The following is a 17478-nucleotide window of genomic DNA, read 5'->3' as shown; positions in this document are numbered from 1 at the left end:
TTCCATTAGCCTTTATGGCACTACAGAATGCAGAAGGGATGTAGGGATAGTGGAAGGAACCTAGGCATGCAGAGCATGGGTGGGGCAAGAAATCCAAAGCAATGCATGCTTTACAGTTTTCACAGAGGTGATATAGTGCTTGTAGTGTTCTACAAAGGTGACTAATTAATGCAGCTGTGCTCCTGTCGGTTATGCAGGCCATGGGCAGCACAGTGGCTAAATGGTTAGCTCTTCCGCCTGGCAGTACTAGAGTCACTGGTTCAAATCCCAACCATGGCATCACCTGCCTGGAGTTTGCATGTTCTCCCTGTGCCTGCGTGGGTTTCCTCCGGGTACTCCAGTTTCCTCCGGGTACTCCAGTTTCCTCCCGGTACTCCAGTTTCCTCCCACACTCCAAAAACATGCTAATAGGTTAATTGTATCCTATCTAAAATTGGCCCTAGTGTGTATGAATGTAGGCTAGGGACTTTAGATTGTACACCCCTTGAGGGTTAGGGACTGATGTGAATGTACAATATATATGTAAAGCGCTGTGTAAATTGATGGTGCTATAGAAGTACCTGTAATAATAATACAGGAGTCGAATTCCGAATGATTTTTTGTCCAAAAATCAAAAACGTTCGCTCAGTAATCCGATGATGCCATCAATGATTTTGAAAATCGGCCAACCAAGTCATAAAGTTCACCCCATAAACCAGGCAAAACTTCTGTTCCTTCCAGGTCAAGGCTCATGCGCATTTTCCTTTCGGAAAAACGATCGTACGATTTGACCATCATGGAGTCGAAAATCAGTCGTTTTTCATGAATTTTCCAACATGCCCATTCACCGAAAAGGGGAGGAACCACAAAAATCGGCCAGTGCCATTGACCCACTAACAGAGCGAAAATCGGCCGATTATTCTTAGGTCCGATTTTCGGATGAATAATCAGTCAAATTTCAACCCATGTATGGCCGGCCTTAATGGGGAAGATGTGTACTAATTGCAACTTGAAGGGCAAATTCTACTAGCACTGATTTTGAGAACTACCTCCATTAAGAATATTGCCTTAATATGGAAACAAGCTTTGATACAAAAGCTACTTATTTCTACTTAGTCATGTGACATTTTCCCATAACTGCCACCTTTATCTTCCTTTTAGCATAGGGGGTCTATTTACTGTATAAATTTTCAAGGCATTTAAAGTGTTCTATGAGCTCATACCACATGTAATACCTTTTTCTTGGCAGCCGAAATGAACAGATTGCCTTAAATTAGAAATATCTGATTTTCTTTTCAATATTTTAGATTTAAAGACCATCCCACGCTAAACGACAGGTATTTACTGCTACATCTGTTGGGCAGAGGAGGCTTCAGTGAAGTGTATAAGGTAGGTAATTGCCATAAGGGTGCATTTATACTTTGCGTAAAAAAAAAAAAAATGTACTTTATCTTGACATTACAAGCAAAATGCTGTTTCTCATACGACGTAAAATATTTTTAGTTGTCTGATCCCTCCAGTTTTTAAATGTTGTGTAACGCAGAGTGTAAAAGTTGTGTTTTACAAAACACATGAAATGCAGTGCCTTGTGGTGTCATTGCATTGAAGCGCACTATAATTCACAGATGTGTACCGTGTTGCATGTGCATTTAAAGGTCTGTTACCGTGTGGGTGGTAATGCATGATAAAAGTGAAAATCAAGCCCTAAAGGCTGTTGGATTTAAAAAAATAAAAATAAAAACAGTAAAGTCGATCTGTTCTGTCCACTAACAATTTCTTTTTATTCTGCAGGCATTTGACCTAACGGAGCAAAGATACGTAGCTGTGAAAATCCACCAGTTAAATAAGAACTGGAGGGATGAAAAGAAAGAAAACTACCACAAGTGAGTAGTTACACCGGGGTTTAACATATTCTTGTAACATGCATGACCTGAACTTAAATGTAACAAAAATGTCGTTTGCAGTACACATGTTACATATCTCCACACAGACACCAGAGTGAGAGCAAAAATTTTAACACCAGAATTCCCGGGCTGCTCTAAACCAGGGGTCTCCAAACTTTTCAAACAAAGGGCCAGTTTACTGTTGGTCAGCCTTTAGAGGGGGCTGGATTATGGCCAATGAGGGTAGAAAATGTTCTTGACCTGGCATCAGTGAGAATAAACTTTCCCTCAGGGTTGATGGTTAGTAAGAGGAAGAGTAATGCCCCATCATTGGTATCAGTGGGAGGAATAGTGCCCCATCATTGGTATCAGTGAGAGGAATAGTGCCCCATCATTGGTATCAGTGGGAGGAATAGTGCCCCATCATTGGTATCAGTGGGAGGAATAGTGCCCCATCATTGGTATCAGTGGGAGGAATAGTGCCCCATCATTGGTATCAGTGGGAGGAATAGTGCCCCATCATTGGTATCAGTGGGAGGAATAGTGCCCCATCATTGGTATCAGTGGGAGGAATAGTGCTCCATCATTGGTGTCAGTGGGAGGAATAGTGCTCCATCATTGGTGTCAGTGGGAGGAATAGTGCCCCATCATTGGTATCAGTGGGAGGAATAGTGCCCCATTGTAGCTGTCAGTTGGAGGAATAGTGCCTCATGTCACTGAGATGTGTAGTGCTCCAAGGGCCAGGTAAAGGTTAGCAAAGGGCCTCTGTTTGAAGACCACTGCTCTAAACTGATGACCTGTAGGGGCTTTTCAATGTCACCTATGTAAAATATAGAGTGCTGAAGTTTATCATCATTTTACACACGCAAAAAATTGTGTGTATCCTAGACCTTTGCACTAATATTGTGTAACACAAAAAATTATAAATACCGCTATGTTGTTTTGTGGGGTGTCTTTTTTTTCAAGAAAAAATATACGATTTTTGGGGGGGTTTATGTAATCTTCAAGACTAAAATAATTTTTTTTAAACGTGTGCAGCAAACACCCCCCCCCCCCCCAAAAAAAGCACTGGCAGTGAAAGGGTTTGAGCCCATTTCATGTCACGTTTAATTTGCCTCGTCCCTTATAGAGGGCCCTGTGCAGTCACAATGTTCTGATCTAGGCTTTTGAATAACACATCTTCTAGGCTAGGGCTGTAAATGAAATGAATTGTTCAGGCAGGTCACCACAAATGTAATTATCCTATAAAGAGGCACTTTGCTGATGCTTATCTACTTGTTTTTCAGCAGCTGTCTATGCCTTGTTATCAATTTTAAAGCTTTCATTGTTTTTATTCTTCATTTTCATCTTCTAGGCATGCCTGCAGGGAATACCGTATTCACAAGGAGCTTGATCACCCCAGGATAGTCAAACTATATGATTATTTCTCTCTCGACACAGACTCGTAAGTAGCTATGCATGCGCTTTGCAGTGATGGTGTTCTATGTGCAAAATATGCTTTGTTTCCTTTTATCCCCAGGTGGAAGTGAATCATTTTGGGCTTGATGTAGTTTAGTGGCCATGCATTATGATATGCATGATTTGAAAATGGCCATGTTTTTATAAGTTCTACAAAAATGAGAGCCTGAGTTTGTGTCATACTTATAGTTGTGGTCAGAGGATGACTGAATTGACTTAGGCTGGTGTTCCCAGCAGTAAATGGGTATAAATACATTAGTTCCCTGCACCAGGAAGCTGGTGATGGTTCTCAGCACGGAGCTCCCACTGCAGAGACCAATGCCTTGCTGTTTAAAGGATAGGTTCACCTTTTTGACAAAAAATAATAAATGCACATTTTTTGCAGGTAAAAAAACATGCGTTTACAATTTTATGTTGCAGGAGCAAGTAAACCATTGCACTAGCAATTAGCAGATCTCTGGTGCCATGCAGGTCTTCTGCAGATCTGTCAGTTTACTTGCTTGCCCGTACAGCAAGCAGATATACTGACAGAATCAATGAACTACCACGGCACTCCACAGCACCGTGGTCGTTCATTGAGCACTACGTGCCGACAGCCGCTAAGGGTGACGGAACTTGTAGTTCACTCATTCATAGAACTCTGTGAATGAGTAACGCAGCCATGTGGGCAGAGCCCTGCACGGCCATGCTGTTTTTAAAAATGACAGCTTATACGGGAGACTTCTCCCCATACTGCTGTCACAGGGAGGGGGGGAATCTGGCAGTGGGTGCAGCATGTAGAACGTGTGACATGTTCCCACAGGTGATCTTATCCTTTAAGGATTTCTCTATGCCTCTTCTGTTTTTCCAGTGTAGCAATGTTCTCTTTGTGCGTACACATTCATCCTTGATGTGAGTGAGCAGGTCTGACCCAGTGGGGAAGACGCTACTCCAGTACTTACAATTGGAAATGATTTGTTTTATAGGAGAGTAACTGAATTCTTAAGCTAGGACTGTCCTTATTAACACGATAACCCCTTAAAAACTGTTGGAATAAGTATTGGCCATAAACCGAGTTTACACATCCTAGTTCACTGTGCTGCAGCATATCCTCTTTTGGAGTCAGTGATCCAATTGCTCCTGCATGTGTCTGATTATATAAATAAATGGATTACTGCTGGTTGTTAGAATACAGGCATGCTTATGATCATTGTATGTGATCGGGATACCTAGTATATCTAATAATGCGTAGATCACTGGGCAGATCGTGGCACTGAATTTGACGTGGAATCCAATGGAGGTCAGTACTTGGCTCCTAAATAATGATTAATAAGTAGAGCATTTTCACTCAAAACGTGACTATTCTCTTTAAATTATCTTATTGTGTGAAAAGTTTGAACATCAACCATGTGCTTTTCAAGTAATTGGACAATTGAAGTAGATATTTAGTAAGTTTTTTTTAAATGAAAAACCTAAATTCATTTAGTAAATTGGCCCTTTTTGGTTGGGGATGGATTAAGGGGTTTATTCAAAGGGAAATTATTAATTCTGGTTTATTTTAGTCTGTGCAGTCAAAATGGCTTTGTGCATGCATTTATTGATGGTGTCGAGCACTGGATTCTATATAAATTGTTCCCACAATTGCTAAGAAAATAAAAAAAATAGGTTTATATCTGTAATTTCAGTGTTCCTCTGATTTTCTGTTGGTGAGCTTCGATAAAAAATGTTCCTAATTATACAGGTTCTGCACAGTGCTGGAGTACTGCGAGGGCAACGATCTCGACTTCTACTTGAAACAGCACAAGCTTATGTCAGAGAAGGAGGCCCGCTCCATCATCATGCAGATTGTAAATGCTCTCAAGTACTTGAATGAGATCAAGCCACCAATAATACACTATGATCTAAAGCCAGGTAGGCATTATGTGTTGTCATTGCTTGTTTAATTTACACACAGAGGTGTGAATAACATTTGGAAGCATCAATGGGGGGGTTTGTGCTCTTAGGTGTACTATGCTGTAGATCAGGGGTCTCCAAACTATTTAAACAAAGGGCAAATTTACTGTCCTTTCGGCTTGGGGGGGGGGGGGGGGGTTCTTGACTGTTCCCAGTGGGAGTAAAATAAGACCCAGCTCCAGTTGAAGTAAACAATGCCCCATCCTTGGATTTAGCGGGAGGAATTATGCCCCATCCTTGCTTTTAGTGCAAGGAATAATGCCTCCTTGTTGGTTTTAACTGGATGAATAATGCCCCATTGTTGGTTTCAGTTGGATGATTAATGCCCCATTGTTAATTTCAGTTGGAGGAATAACGCCCCATTGTTGGTTTCAGTTGGAGGAATAATGCCCCATTGTTGGTTTCAGTTGGAGGAATAATGCCCCATTGTTGGTTTCAGTTGGAGGAATAACGCCCCATTGTTGGTTTCAGTTGGAGGAATAATGCCCCATTGTTGGTTTCAGTTGGAGGAATAATGCCCCATTGTTGGTTTCAGTTGGAGGAATAATGCCCCATTGTTGGTTTCAGTTGGAGGAATAATGCCCCATTGTTGGTTTCAGTTGGAGGAATAACGCCCCATTGTTGGTTTTAGTTGGAGGAATAATGCCCCATTGTTGGTTTCAGTTGGAGGAATAACGCCCCATTGTTGGTTTCAGTTGGAGGAAAAATGCCCCATTGTTGGTTTCAGTTGGAGGAATAATGCCCCATTGTTGGTTTCAGTTGGAGGAATAATGCCCCATTGTTGGTTTCAGTTGGAGGAATAACGCCCCATTGTTGGTTTCATTGGAGGAATAACGCCCCATTGTTGGTTTCAGTTGGAGGAATAACGCCCCATTGTTGGTTTCAGTTGGAGGAATAACGCCCCATTGTTGGTTTCAGTTGGAGGAATAACGCCCCATTGTTGGCTTTCAAAGGAGGAATAATGCCCCATCACTGGTGTCTCTTGGGGAAATAATGCTCCATCTTTGGTGTCTGTGGGAGGAATGGTCCCCCATTATTGGTGTCTGTGGGAGGAATGGTCCCCCATTATTGGTGTCTGTGGAAGGAATGGTCCCCCATTATTGTGTCTGTGGGAGGAAGAGTGTCCCAAGGGCCAGATAAAGGCAAGCAAAGGGCCACATCCGGCCTGTGGGCCGCAGTTTGGAGACCACTGCTGTAGAGAGCTGATTTAGTTCTCTTGCAGGTTTCCCCACCTAGTGGTCAATTGCAGTCTTACAGCTGTTAAACCGTTCTCTGAGATGGTGGATAAGAAAAAAAGTGTAAGATGAATAAAATTTTCTACCGTCTCGTATGTAATGAAAAAATGTTGAGCTGGTTTATGGTTCTCCAAGCCACATGACAGCCCAGAGAACACAAGTTCATTAATTGGCGTCTGATAAACTATGACCATTGTTTGTAAGAGTTTTCCATACTGTAATAAAGCCTTTATTTAGAAGTAAAAACTATTTTTTAATATAATAAATGTACTCTCAATGGTAGGTAATATCCTTTTGGTTAATGGTACTGCCTGCGGAGAGATAAAAATCACAGATTTTGGACTCTCTAAAATAATGGATGATGACAGCTATAACTCAGTGGATGGCATGGAGCTCACGTCACAAGGGGCTGGAACCTACTGGTAAGTGATAAGCAAAGTGCAGGTTTTTTATCTGTCATTTAAGAAATCTACTACTGCTGGCCGAGGCATAATTTGTTTTATTCATAAGCCAGAGTGACCTCTCCTCCTTTGTCGATGTGCTGTCCCTAGTTGTGGTCTGAGGGCAGGTGAATTAGAGCATGCAGCAGGGAGTTCCCTGTCAAGTGGCACCACGTAGAACAGTATTTCCATGGCATAGACTAGAGGGACTTAAGTCATTGTGCCTAAAATATATTTTAAGATTACTTTATAGAATGTCTATCGCGTGGAGATGTATTGTAGGCCAGGGGGCAGGCAACCTTAAAGAGGTGGGGATCTACGTGAACAACATGGGAGAAGACAAAGATCACCAGGCACAGTGTTGCCCCCTCACACCTGATTTAAACCTCTAATTGCTGTACTACCGTGTCGCAATTGCATGCATTACAAAGCAATCATGGGTTTAAATCAGGTAGTGAGGAGGCACCATATCGCATCCTCACCACCTTGCAAAGACACTCGGGTTGTTTTTCAGAGGAGCATTAGTGCCTGTTTCACTTGTGAATGAGCCCTTAGTTGCATTCTGTATTGGTACCCTTGGGGCTTGTTAACACCTAAAGTTGGGGGGTGGCAAAACCCTGCAGTTGAGTTGCAGTTTTATTGCCCCCAATCCCTACCCCCTTTAGCTGCTGCCAAAGGTGTACACATGCCACAGCAGGATTTAAGCCCCCTGTTGCTTTTGGTGGGTGCTAACGCCTGCCAATCACAACCCATTCAAGTAAATGGGGCCCTGCAACTGCATGCTTGTGTGGGATCCAAGGGGTTAAAGCAGGTGGTCAGAAAGCAACACAACACTGCCTGCTTTTACCCCCTGGTTTGCTGTACTGCAAAAGGTTGCAGGGCGGCCTCATTCACTTGAATGGGTCATGCTTGGCAGGTGCTACACCCACCAACCATGACAGGACGGGTAACTCCTGCTTCGGCTGTGACATGTGTACACTCCTGGCCACTGCAGCTAAAGGGGTTGTGGTTTGGGCAGGGGTGATAAAAACACATCTTAACTATACCTTTTACACCCCCCCCCCCCCCCCAAAAACTGCAAATGTAAATTAACCCTTACTGTTTTGATCCCACCTGTAAAGCTGCTTTCACACTGATGTGCTGTAGTTTACCTGCACCGTGGGTGCAGTGCAGTGCTTCTGCAACTTTCAACTTTGCTGAGCTTTGCCATAGATGACTTCTATATCCTACAGGTGTGGTGCACTTCCTGAAAGCGCACCAAAACTCGTAGGATATAATAGATGTTTATGGCTAAGGGCAGCAAACCCACAGGAAAGCTGCAGGTACACTGCACTGAACCCACAGTGTGGGTAAACCACAGACCATCAGTGTGAAAGCAGCCCTCTATTATGCCCAGCTTACTTCACACTGACCTGAAGACACTGACCACTCTGGAGACCGCTAGCGGGGATAAGAGGTGGAGTGCAGTTGGTATCACTTCGCATGGGACAGGAGCCGGCACTACAGAGGAGGCATCAGCTTATGCGGCTCTTGCCCCCTACTACAGCTCCAACTTTACAAGTAGTCCCTCTCCATTGCACTCTGATGCTCTGGGATGGGAGGGTCAGCAAACCCAGGCCGTGATCTACCAGTCATCTGATCTACTGGTTGCTGACCCCCTCTGTAGACCTTTTAGGAGGGCATACAAATATAATATTATGTAAGTGGATGTGTTCCTCTTGGTATTCTTTGATGATTAATGGCAAGTGGAGTACTATTTTTTTAAAGGCTTTTCTCTTATATAAAATTATATATAAATTATTTATATAAACATAAGACTTTTTTTTTTCCTCCAGGTACCTGCCTCCTGAATGTTTTGTGGTTGGTAAAGAGCCCCCAAAAATTTCAAACAAGGTTGATGTTTGGTCTGTAGGAGTCATTTTCTACCAGTGTCTGTATGGGCGGAAGGTAATGTTCACTTGGACCCCTCAATGCAATTACTGAGCTCTCCTTTCACCTATGATACTCTTGCAGAAAGAAACAATAGTGTTATGACAATTGTGCTTTCAGTTTCACCCTGCACAGATTTTTCCAGCTTACAGGGCAAACATCCAGGCACCAACAGACAGTGATTGTCACTAAGGTTGGTTAAAGCTGCAGTTAACCATTTACACACATAGTAGCTGCAAACACACATCGTTCACAAGAACTGCTGTAGCAGTTCTGATCTGAAAGAAATGTCTGTGACATTCCCGAACCACTCCCAGAGAGGAATGTGTTTTGATGTATGGTGGCCTTTGCAGACGCAATCATATTTTTTTAATTTCTGATTTTGTGCATTCAGATTTTACAGAGAAAGCGATTACAAAACCAACAATAACAGCGGCGCAAGTGAGATAAAAAGTGAAAAGTACTTGGCAAAGTTTGCCTGCTCTTTGTGTCCTGTACACAGTAATTGATTTGCAGAGTAGTCTGATCCATTGTATCAGAGTCCCTAGCTGTCACAAATGACTCTCTTTTTTTATGTGTATCTGTGATGGAAAGGAGTGATGCAGCCATTTTTGCTGACCACTGAAGAGGGTGTTTACGTAATTAAAGATTAACTCCTGTGTTTACGGTGCTTTAAATTGGTGCTTTTTTTTAATTGTTCCTTTTTGGCTATGTATCACCTACATACAGTATACAGCACTGTGATCTGCCTGAACAAAATGAAGTTGGGCTGAGCACTGTTTAACTATTCAGAGGAAACCTTTTACCACTTGAGCTCCAGAGGATTTACCCCCCCTTAATGACCAGGCCTCTTTTTGCTACTCGGCGCTGCACTAATTCAACTGATAATTGCGCGGTCATGCAATGCTGCACCCAAGCGAAATTTATGTCCTTTTTTTCACACAAATAGAGCTTTCTTTCGGTTTAATTTGATCACCTGTGTGCTTTTTATTTTTCACGTTATAAACAAAAAAAGGCCAAAAATTTTGAAGAAAAACAATATTTTTTACTTTCAGCTATAAAAAATATATAGTAAACTCAAAGTTGGTTATAAATTTAGGCCAAAATGTATTCTGCTCCATGTTTTTGGTACAAAAAAATCCCAATAAGTGTATATTGATTGCTTTGTGTGGAAGTTATAGCGTCTACAAACTATGGTATAAATACTGCAATTTACGCCATTTTTCTGCTATACAGCGCTGCACTAGTTTAACGGACAATTGCGCGGTCATGCAATGCGGTACATAAATGAAACTTACATCCTTTTTTTCCCCACAAATTGAGCTTTCTTTTGGTGGTATTTGATCGCCTGTGCGGTTTTTATTTTTTGCGCTATAAAAAAAAAAAGGCTGACAATTTTGAGGGAAAAAACCCAATATTTTTGACATTTTGCTATAAAACATGTCCAGTAAAAAAAAAAATGCAAAAATCAAATTTAGTCATAAATTTCTGCCAAAATTCATTCTGCGACATGTCTTTGCTAAAAAAAAAACCAATACGTGTAAATTAATTGGTTTACGTGAAAGTTATAGCGTTTACAAATGGCGGGAAAGATACTGGGATTTTTAGTTTTTTTTTTTTTATACTAATAATGGCGGCGATCAGCGAATTATGGCGGCGATCAGGGACTTATGGCAGCGACTTATGGCGGGACTGCGGCGGACATTCTGACATTGGGGGGTACTGACTTGGGGTCACTGACATCCCCAAAAACACTAATACAGTGATCAGTGCAAAAAAAAAAAAAACACTGTACTAATGGCACTGGGGAGGAAGGAGTTAACTTTATTTTGCAGGGAAGGGTTATAGAAGTGAGGGGAGTGTTTTACTAGGGGGCGAGGGTGTGTACTGGGCGGGGCAAGGCTGATCAAGAAAGAGACACCGTTCTTTCTCGATCAGCTCATCCTCGAGCTGACAGGGAAGTGACAGACAGCACAGCTACTGCAGCTGTGCTGTCTGTCACTGTTTGCCGCCGATCGCCGGGAAACAGCCGCTAAGGAACGGCTGTGACCTGGCGACTCACATCTGCGGCGGTGATCGGCGGGACAGATAGGGCGGTGGCGCGCCTCGCGCGCGCCCCCTATTTGTTTACAAAACACACGTTTTACAACGTGGTTTTGCCTGCGAGTACCGCCCTGCTGCCATATAGCTACAGTGGCTGGGCGGCATGCGGTTAAATTTTGTCAGCGAATACAAGGCTTCTTCTGATTGGCGGAGGTGGTGATCGTGATGTCATCTTCCCACCTCTCCATCTCAGCCAACAGAGGAAGACTTTTCATACAGATACAAGGAATTATGGAAATTGTCTGAAACTTCTCTGTGTATTTTACAAAACAGACTCTTAGATGTGTATTGAGGAGTATACAGCATACCAGACACAGCATTTATGACCTTACTCTATTAAAACGTTTTGGCTTGATGGTGTTTTAGGACGTTGCAAATTGAGGTTAATGACTGCTGCATTCTCTTAGCTACTTGTGTCCTGTCAAAGGCACTTTAGCTGGAACATTTTAATGGGGTTTCTGATGCCTTTACATATGTTAGATGCGTCTTAGACTAAGCTGTGTTCTTGGTGCTCAGATTTTGATGTTGACAAATCTTGTGTGGCATGAATATGATTTGTGCAGTCCTATATTTTCATGGATTTATAGAGGATCAGGAATCCGGTTTTTCTTCCAGTGGTCTGAGGTACACGGGATCCATTCTTCTTGAGCTGCATTCCCCAGTGAACGACTGGTGAAAAGGATTTTGAGTACAAAAAAAGTCCTATTAAATCATGATTACACTTTTAAGTCATGTACTAGTAAGGAACTCCATGTTTCTGTGTTGGTGTCACTAAACTAATAAAAAGCTGTGGAGGAAATACTCTGGTAATCTATATCCCTATGGCCTGGGTTAGGGTAGGGCTGAGTCTGAGCAGGTCACATGTTTTGTGACATCACCTCAGCTGATGCCTGTCTTGCATGGCCTGGGGGAGGGACATGTGACCAACTTTAGCTTAGTCCCAAACCCAGCCCAGGTTGTGCTGCAAAAAGTAGTCACATGACTTAATTATGAAAGGTTGAAAAGGGTATTTTACCTTTTATTACTAAAGCAGGTCCACTCGTAAAATGTTGGTGGTGTTCCACCAATAATTGGAGTAATATCAGGGTTCAGAATCGCTTTAAGCCCCGGTTCACACCAGTGTGATTTGTCATGCTTTTTGACAGTTCAGAATTGCTTGACAAGGCGCACCCTATTTGAGTCTATGGAACTGTTCAAATTGGTGCGTCTCCAACACAGATTTTGAAAAAGGTTCTTGCACTAATTTTGCGGATTTCATGTGCGACCTGCATTGACATCTGTGCATGAAGCTGCACAGATGTCGGCAAGTTGCATATGAAATCACTCTGACCGGCGGCTTTGAAATTGCACTGCATCAGCTGAAATAGTGTGATTTCAAAGCCACGTTCAGTGTGAACCAGGGCTAAATATCCACTATGGTTATAAACTAAAATCCTGAAAGTGTCGGTAAAGCCAACCGTACACTTCTGGATTCCCCATCACTTTGTCTCGACAGTATTCACCAAGTCTGAAAGGGAGAATTTCCTCAGAGGGACACACAAAGAAAAGTAATCTTGGTGGGTTCAAATCTATCTGGAACTGGGGAAAGCAGATGGCTAAACAGTTTTTTATTGCCTTTGCTTCATGCATTAAAAATTGGTAACCTGAAACATGTTTGCTGTGATTTTATCTTGCAGCCATTTGGTCACAACCAGTCTCAACAGGACATCTTACAAGAGAATACCATCCTAAAAGCCACAGAGGTCCAGTTTCCTCCAAAGCCAGTTGTGACCCCAGAAGCCAAGGTATTTATACTCTGACACCTTTGTTTTCTGTGTGCTAAGGAGATGGATTGAAGGTAACTCTGTGCCTCGTTATTCACAATATATCCCTTTTTTTTTCCCCTTCTAACAGGCTTTTATTCGTCGTTGCCTTGCCTATAGGAAGGAGGATCGGATAGATGTCCACCAGCTAGCATCTGACCCCTACCTACTGCCGCACATTCGTAAATCGGTCTCCACCAATAGCCCAGCCACCGCTGCAGTAGCATCAACATCTGCTTCCTCCAACAACAGCTTGTCAAACTGAGAGAGCACGGATGAGGCATGAGATTTGATTCTCTGCTGCATTACACATTGTGTTAATGTCAGCAGAGGAGTTACACGGCTCCCTTGGAATATGTTTCTTCCCTTTTGGCGGAGAGCAGCGAGTGCTCCATGGAACATTTCAATTACTGGCTTATTAGAGCCACAAAAAGCTGGATTTGAAATGGAGCCTTGCAACAGATCCACAACCCCCCTGTCGGGTGGAAGCCTGAGTCTTTGTTGGCAAGGACCTCAAAATAGATGACAAGGCAGTAGACTTGGATCTGTAACTTGGACAACAAACCCTCTCCCTCCCCTCTCTGTGGACTTCTTATTCCTCTACACAGCTGACAACCGTTAAACGAAAATAAACTTTTTGATAAAAAGATTTTCGGGAACCAGATCCTAGTAGACTGGACTTGGGCCCCCCTTCCCCATCCTCCTTGTTGATATTTAAACCTGTACTGATTCCCCTTTCGTCATTTAATGAAATATTCAAATGAACTTGCCAGAAAGGTACATGAAATTCCTGCGGCCTCCCTTATTCATAATAAGAAGCCACGAGGCCCTTCCTAGAAGTGGAGCTATTTTGTTACCTTTTTAAAGTCGATCCATCACCTGCAGAGACTGGGGACATCTATTTTTTAGTCTAGACTGATATTCTTCAAGTTTAGTAGGAGCTGGTCACGTCACTGTCTTTTTCTAGTTCTAGAATATTGGTTCAGACCAAAAAAAAAAAAGGTTGCCTCAGTTTTATGTAGGCGATTGGTCCACTTTGAAGCTTAATCTGGCAGAGCATAGGTTTTTATTAAAGTGAAATCCATATTACTAGGGACAGAGGAAAGTGTTAGCCTTTCCTTTCATCTTCACAGTACAACTTTTCCAGGCAGTTTAAAAACAAAAAAAAACAAAAAAAAAAGTTGAATATTAAGGTTCTTAATATTTGTTCTTTGGAGTTTTGCTGTGTTTGAAATACTAGACCGTTGGTAATTGGGATCTGAGAAGGAAGGAGGAAGCCTTACCATGGTTGACATCTGGTCTGTTTCAGCAGCAGACAACCTTGCATGCTGTAGTAACTGCTGACCTGAAGAGTCCATGATTTTGGCTGACCCGTGGTTTTAGTTCAGTTGCAGCGAATATAATGCGGGCCGTTGTTCATGTGTTATATACCACACTTTTGCAAACTGTTGTAAAGAAAAAAAAAAATGTAATTTCACTGTAAACCTGTTCACATTTGGTGGCAATTTTGCTTTGAGCCTTTCTGGTTTTTCTGAATCTTGCTGAAACATGTCTTAAAAAAAAAAACTTTGCAAATGCTGACATTCACACAATGCTGGTGTGTAACTTGCCTGCTTGCACCTCTGTACAATGCCTGCTGTGGCATCGATGCTGTTAGCATTTGATTCTATACATTCACAGACATTGTGAGTGGCTGAAACCAAAGGAGTATTGAAAGCTCACGCTCCCTTTTACACTTTGATCATGAACGACAGATTTTGTCTTAGCCAAAATAATATAGATGCCTTAGTAACAACTATTACTAAATGTGCTATCTGTGTTTGGGGTCACAGCAGTAGTGACTAATCTCGCAGACCGTCGTTTTCTAGGTTGTTGAGGCTTTATAGACCACGTAGGAGGTGTCACAAACCCCCCTAAAACTGTATGTCTGACCATTCCTGTGGTACGTCCAATATAAAATAAACAGCACATAATTGTTTCAGATAGTTTCTAACTTGTGGTTAAAGTGAGAGTAGGGGTGCAGGGTATATTTCACATTTAATCCAGGCAGATCTGTGGCCTTCATCTGTTATGTATGTTCAGGAAGGGGTTTGTGTTCTTTCTTTAAAGGGAAATAGACAAAGGTAGAAGTTTAGGAGCCAGTTATTCCAATCTAGAACCAAGCAAGGTGTTTCCGCTTCCATTCACACCTGCATTGACAAATTGATTAACCAAAAGGATCTGGGTAATGAGGTTTTCACTTGAATGATAGGCTTAGTACCCACCAAACACGACAAAAGCAAAAGTTTTGGGCATGTAGCAAAGAATCATGACCACAGCATGATGCAAACACCCCCATCTGCTGCCTTTGCAGTTTTTTTGGGGGTTGCTAAAAATTAGGCTCTGTAGCAGTGAGTTTTCAGCAGAGTCTGCAGTTGCTGTAGCGTGCTTGGATGTGGTTGTTCACAATAGAAGTCCATCCTTTTGTGTGAAATGTATAGGAGTTAGACAAAAAAAAATGGGAACTCTAAATGAACAGTGTGTGAAAGTTACAACATGTTTTGCGTTGAAAGCGAGTCTGCAAAGGACTGGGATTGAGCTCTGCAGTCACTTTTGCAGAAGTTGTTTTCTTAGTATGGGTCACGATCCTGTGCAATGTCCTTTTTTGTCTTTTTCAGTCAGTTGACCATGGCGACCTATACTTATCAGATGACGCTTTCCCCGGAAACTGTATATGCTGTCATAATCTTTGATACTGTACCTCGAGACACGACAAATAAGCAACTTCAATCACAGAGGCACCAGCTACCAACAATTGGCCCTCTTTGAAGCTCCGTAAGCTCTGACATGGCTCCGTATTACTAGCAGTGCAAACAGTGAATAATGAAAGTGAGGTTTCCCACCTGTGAGCTAGGTGTCTCATCACACAGCAGATGCAAAAGAATAGTTTCTGCTTTCAACGCAAAACATGTCATCACTTTCCCACCTGCAAATCCTGTAGTGTTCTCAACTCCCCAGCAGCATATAATATCTGGCTGATTTGTTCAGCTGCCTGGAGTAAAGAAATACTCAGGAATGTGTGACTTAAGATGGCCATACAGGGTTTAGTTTTGTTTTGTTTTGTTTTTTTTTGTGTTCAGCCACTTGGCTGAATGGAAAAAAAAAAGACATTGACACAGTGGGGAAGATTCCCCCAGCCACCTCAAATTTGTGGTTGGAGGAATATGTTCAAACAGCAGGACTCCCCCCATTGTCAGAATACACTGATGAGCACTGCAACAGATTGGCTGTTTGAGTTGATCAAAGCAAAATTTTCCAACAAGTCAGTCGATAAGATCTGACTTCTCATGAATCAGAACAGCCATACATGGATTGAAATTCGGCCAGTTCCTGCTAAACTGCCTAAATGTTGATCTATGTATGGACAGCTTTACGTCCCTTCTAGGTGATAGCGCTGGTGCCAGGTGAATGCCCAATGCTGTGACATAGTGCTTGCAGGGGGCTGAGGACTCGCTCTGACAAAACAGCTTAAAGCCCTGATTTAACGGTTTCCCACTTTGATTCAAGGCATGCCATGAAGAATAACTGTTTCAGTTGCTTGTGTTCTCAGCTGAACTGTCAAGCCATCAAAATGCTAGAGTCATAACTGATCAAGTGCAACGTCATGCAAACTGCAGATCAGAGGGTAGAGATGGCAGCTTTTTTTTTTTCTGGCTGTAAAGGACAAAGGGGCTTAGTTCTACTTTAAAGCTTACACAGGGCTGATTTCCTTTGCCACTGATGCTGCAAAAGTGCTAAAGAAAAATGAATGTGTGTTGCTGGGGTGGGAGGAAATCCAATGACCTTGTGTTCTGCACTGCATGGGCAAATGACAAGGTCACTTTAAATGCTGGGTGTGCTTTGGCGAGTACGTGGGAAGAGCGCAATATGTTGTGCAGCTGATAAATGTGGTTAATGGCACTTGTATCCCATGGGGGTGGTATTGTTTCTCATAAGGAAGTATTTAGACCTGCCTCTAGATACAACCTTTCCTGTGCACACGTGGTGGTGGTGGAATCACTCATGATGACTATAGTCCCTAAAAGCCTGTATGTAGTACAAACCTGCAGCTAATGTATCAAACTGGACCTCGTAGTATGCTGCCTTTTTATATGTAACCTACCACACTGCAGCATATGGGGTACAACTTCCTACGTGGTCTTGAAAGTGATGTCTGCTAGTTTACCGAAGTCTTTAAAATGTTTCTCTTTCTAATGGATGATCACTTATAGTGACACCAGTGTGACAACATTGATGAAACCTGATTTAAAGAATAACCTCGTCCGGTAAATGTCTAATTCTCACACTGCCCTTCCTCCTCTGGTTTTTTTTTTTTTCTCCTTTTTGCCTGTGTTCGTTTCTGTTAATATGGGTTTCACTTTGCTCTAGGAATAATTATAATAAAAATACTGTTTTCATTTTTATTTTTTTTTTGTTCATTTTTGACTTGAAGGACAAATGTGTATTAATTCGTAATGGAAAGTTTAGGAGGAAACATCCAAGAATTAAAAAAAAAAAAAAAAAAAAAAAAAAGAAAAAAATACTGATATTAAAATACATTTGGAAATGTTGAAACCATGTTTTATGATGTACCTTTTTTTATTATATGTAGTTCCAATCATTTTCTTACAGAAGGTATTGTTTGGATCAAGTTCCCTAAAGAAGAATTGCAGGAAGCAGAATTGGTGTCGACTCTTCC

The 17478-nt window shown here is 42.0% G+C and overlaps 1 protein-coding gene across 3 annotated transcripts in view; it reads left to right on the top strand.

Annotated features, from left to right (window-relative positions):
* The window catches only part of TLK2 (tousled like kinase 2), a 66944-nt gene extending 49741 nt beyond the window's left edge, over positions 1 to 17203 (top strand). For all 3 annotated transcript variants that reach the window (XM_089674612.1, XM_089674610.1, XM_089674611.1), the window contains 8 exons: positions 1287 to 1368; positions 1771 to 1862; positions 3217 to 3306; positions 5041 to 5210; positions 6771 to 6909; positions 8763 to 8874; positions 12636 to 12743; positions 12853 to 17203. In XM_089674612.1, the coding sequence (XP_089530738.1) occupies positions 1287 to 1368; positions 1771 to 1862; positions 3217 to 3306; positions 5041 to 5210; positions 6771 to 6909; positions 8763 to 8874; positions 12636 to 12743; positions 12853 to 13026 (967 nt within the window). In that variant the 3' untranslated portion in view covers positions 13027 to 17203. The remainder of the gene's footprint in view (positions 1 to 1286; positions 1369 to 1770; positions 1863 to 3216; positions 3307 to 5040; positions 5211 to 6770; positions 6910 to 8762; positions 8875 to 12635; positions 12744 to 12852) is intronic.
* The last annotated feature ends 275 nt before the right edge of the window (positions 17204 to 17478 follow it).

The sequence above is a fragment of the Staurois parvus genome, unplaced genomic scaffold (genome assembly GCF_062004578.1).
Source record: "Staurois parvus isolate SC_StPar_1 unplaced genomic scaffold, SC_StPar_1.0 ptg000151l, whole genome shotgun sequence".
Classification (NCBI taxonomy): Eukaryota; Metazoa; Chordata; class Amphibia; order Anura; family Ranidae; genus Staurois; species Staurois parvus.
The sequence above is the reverse complement of the archived record's forward strand: the minus strand, read 5'-3'. Positions and strand labels throughout refer to the sequence as shown.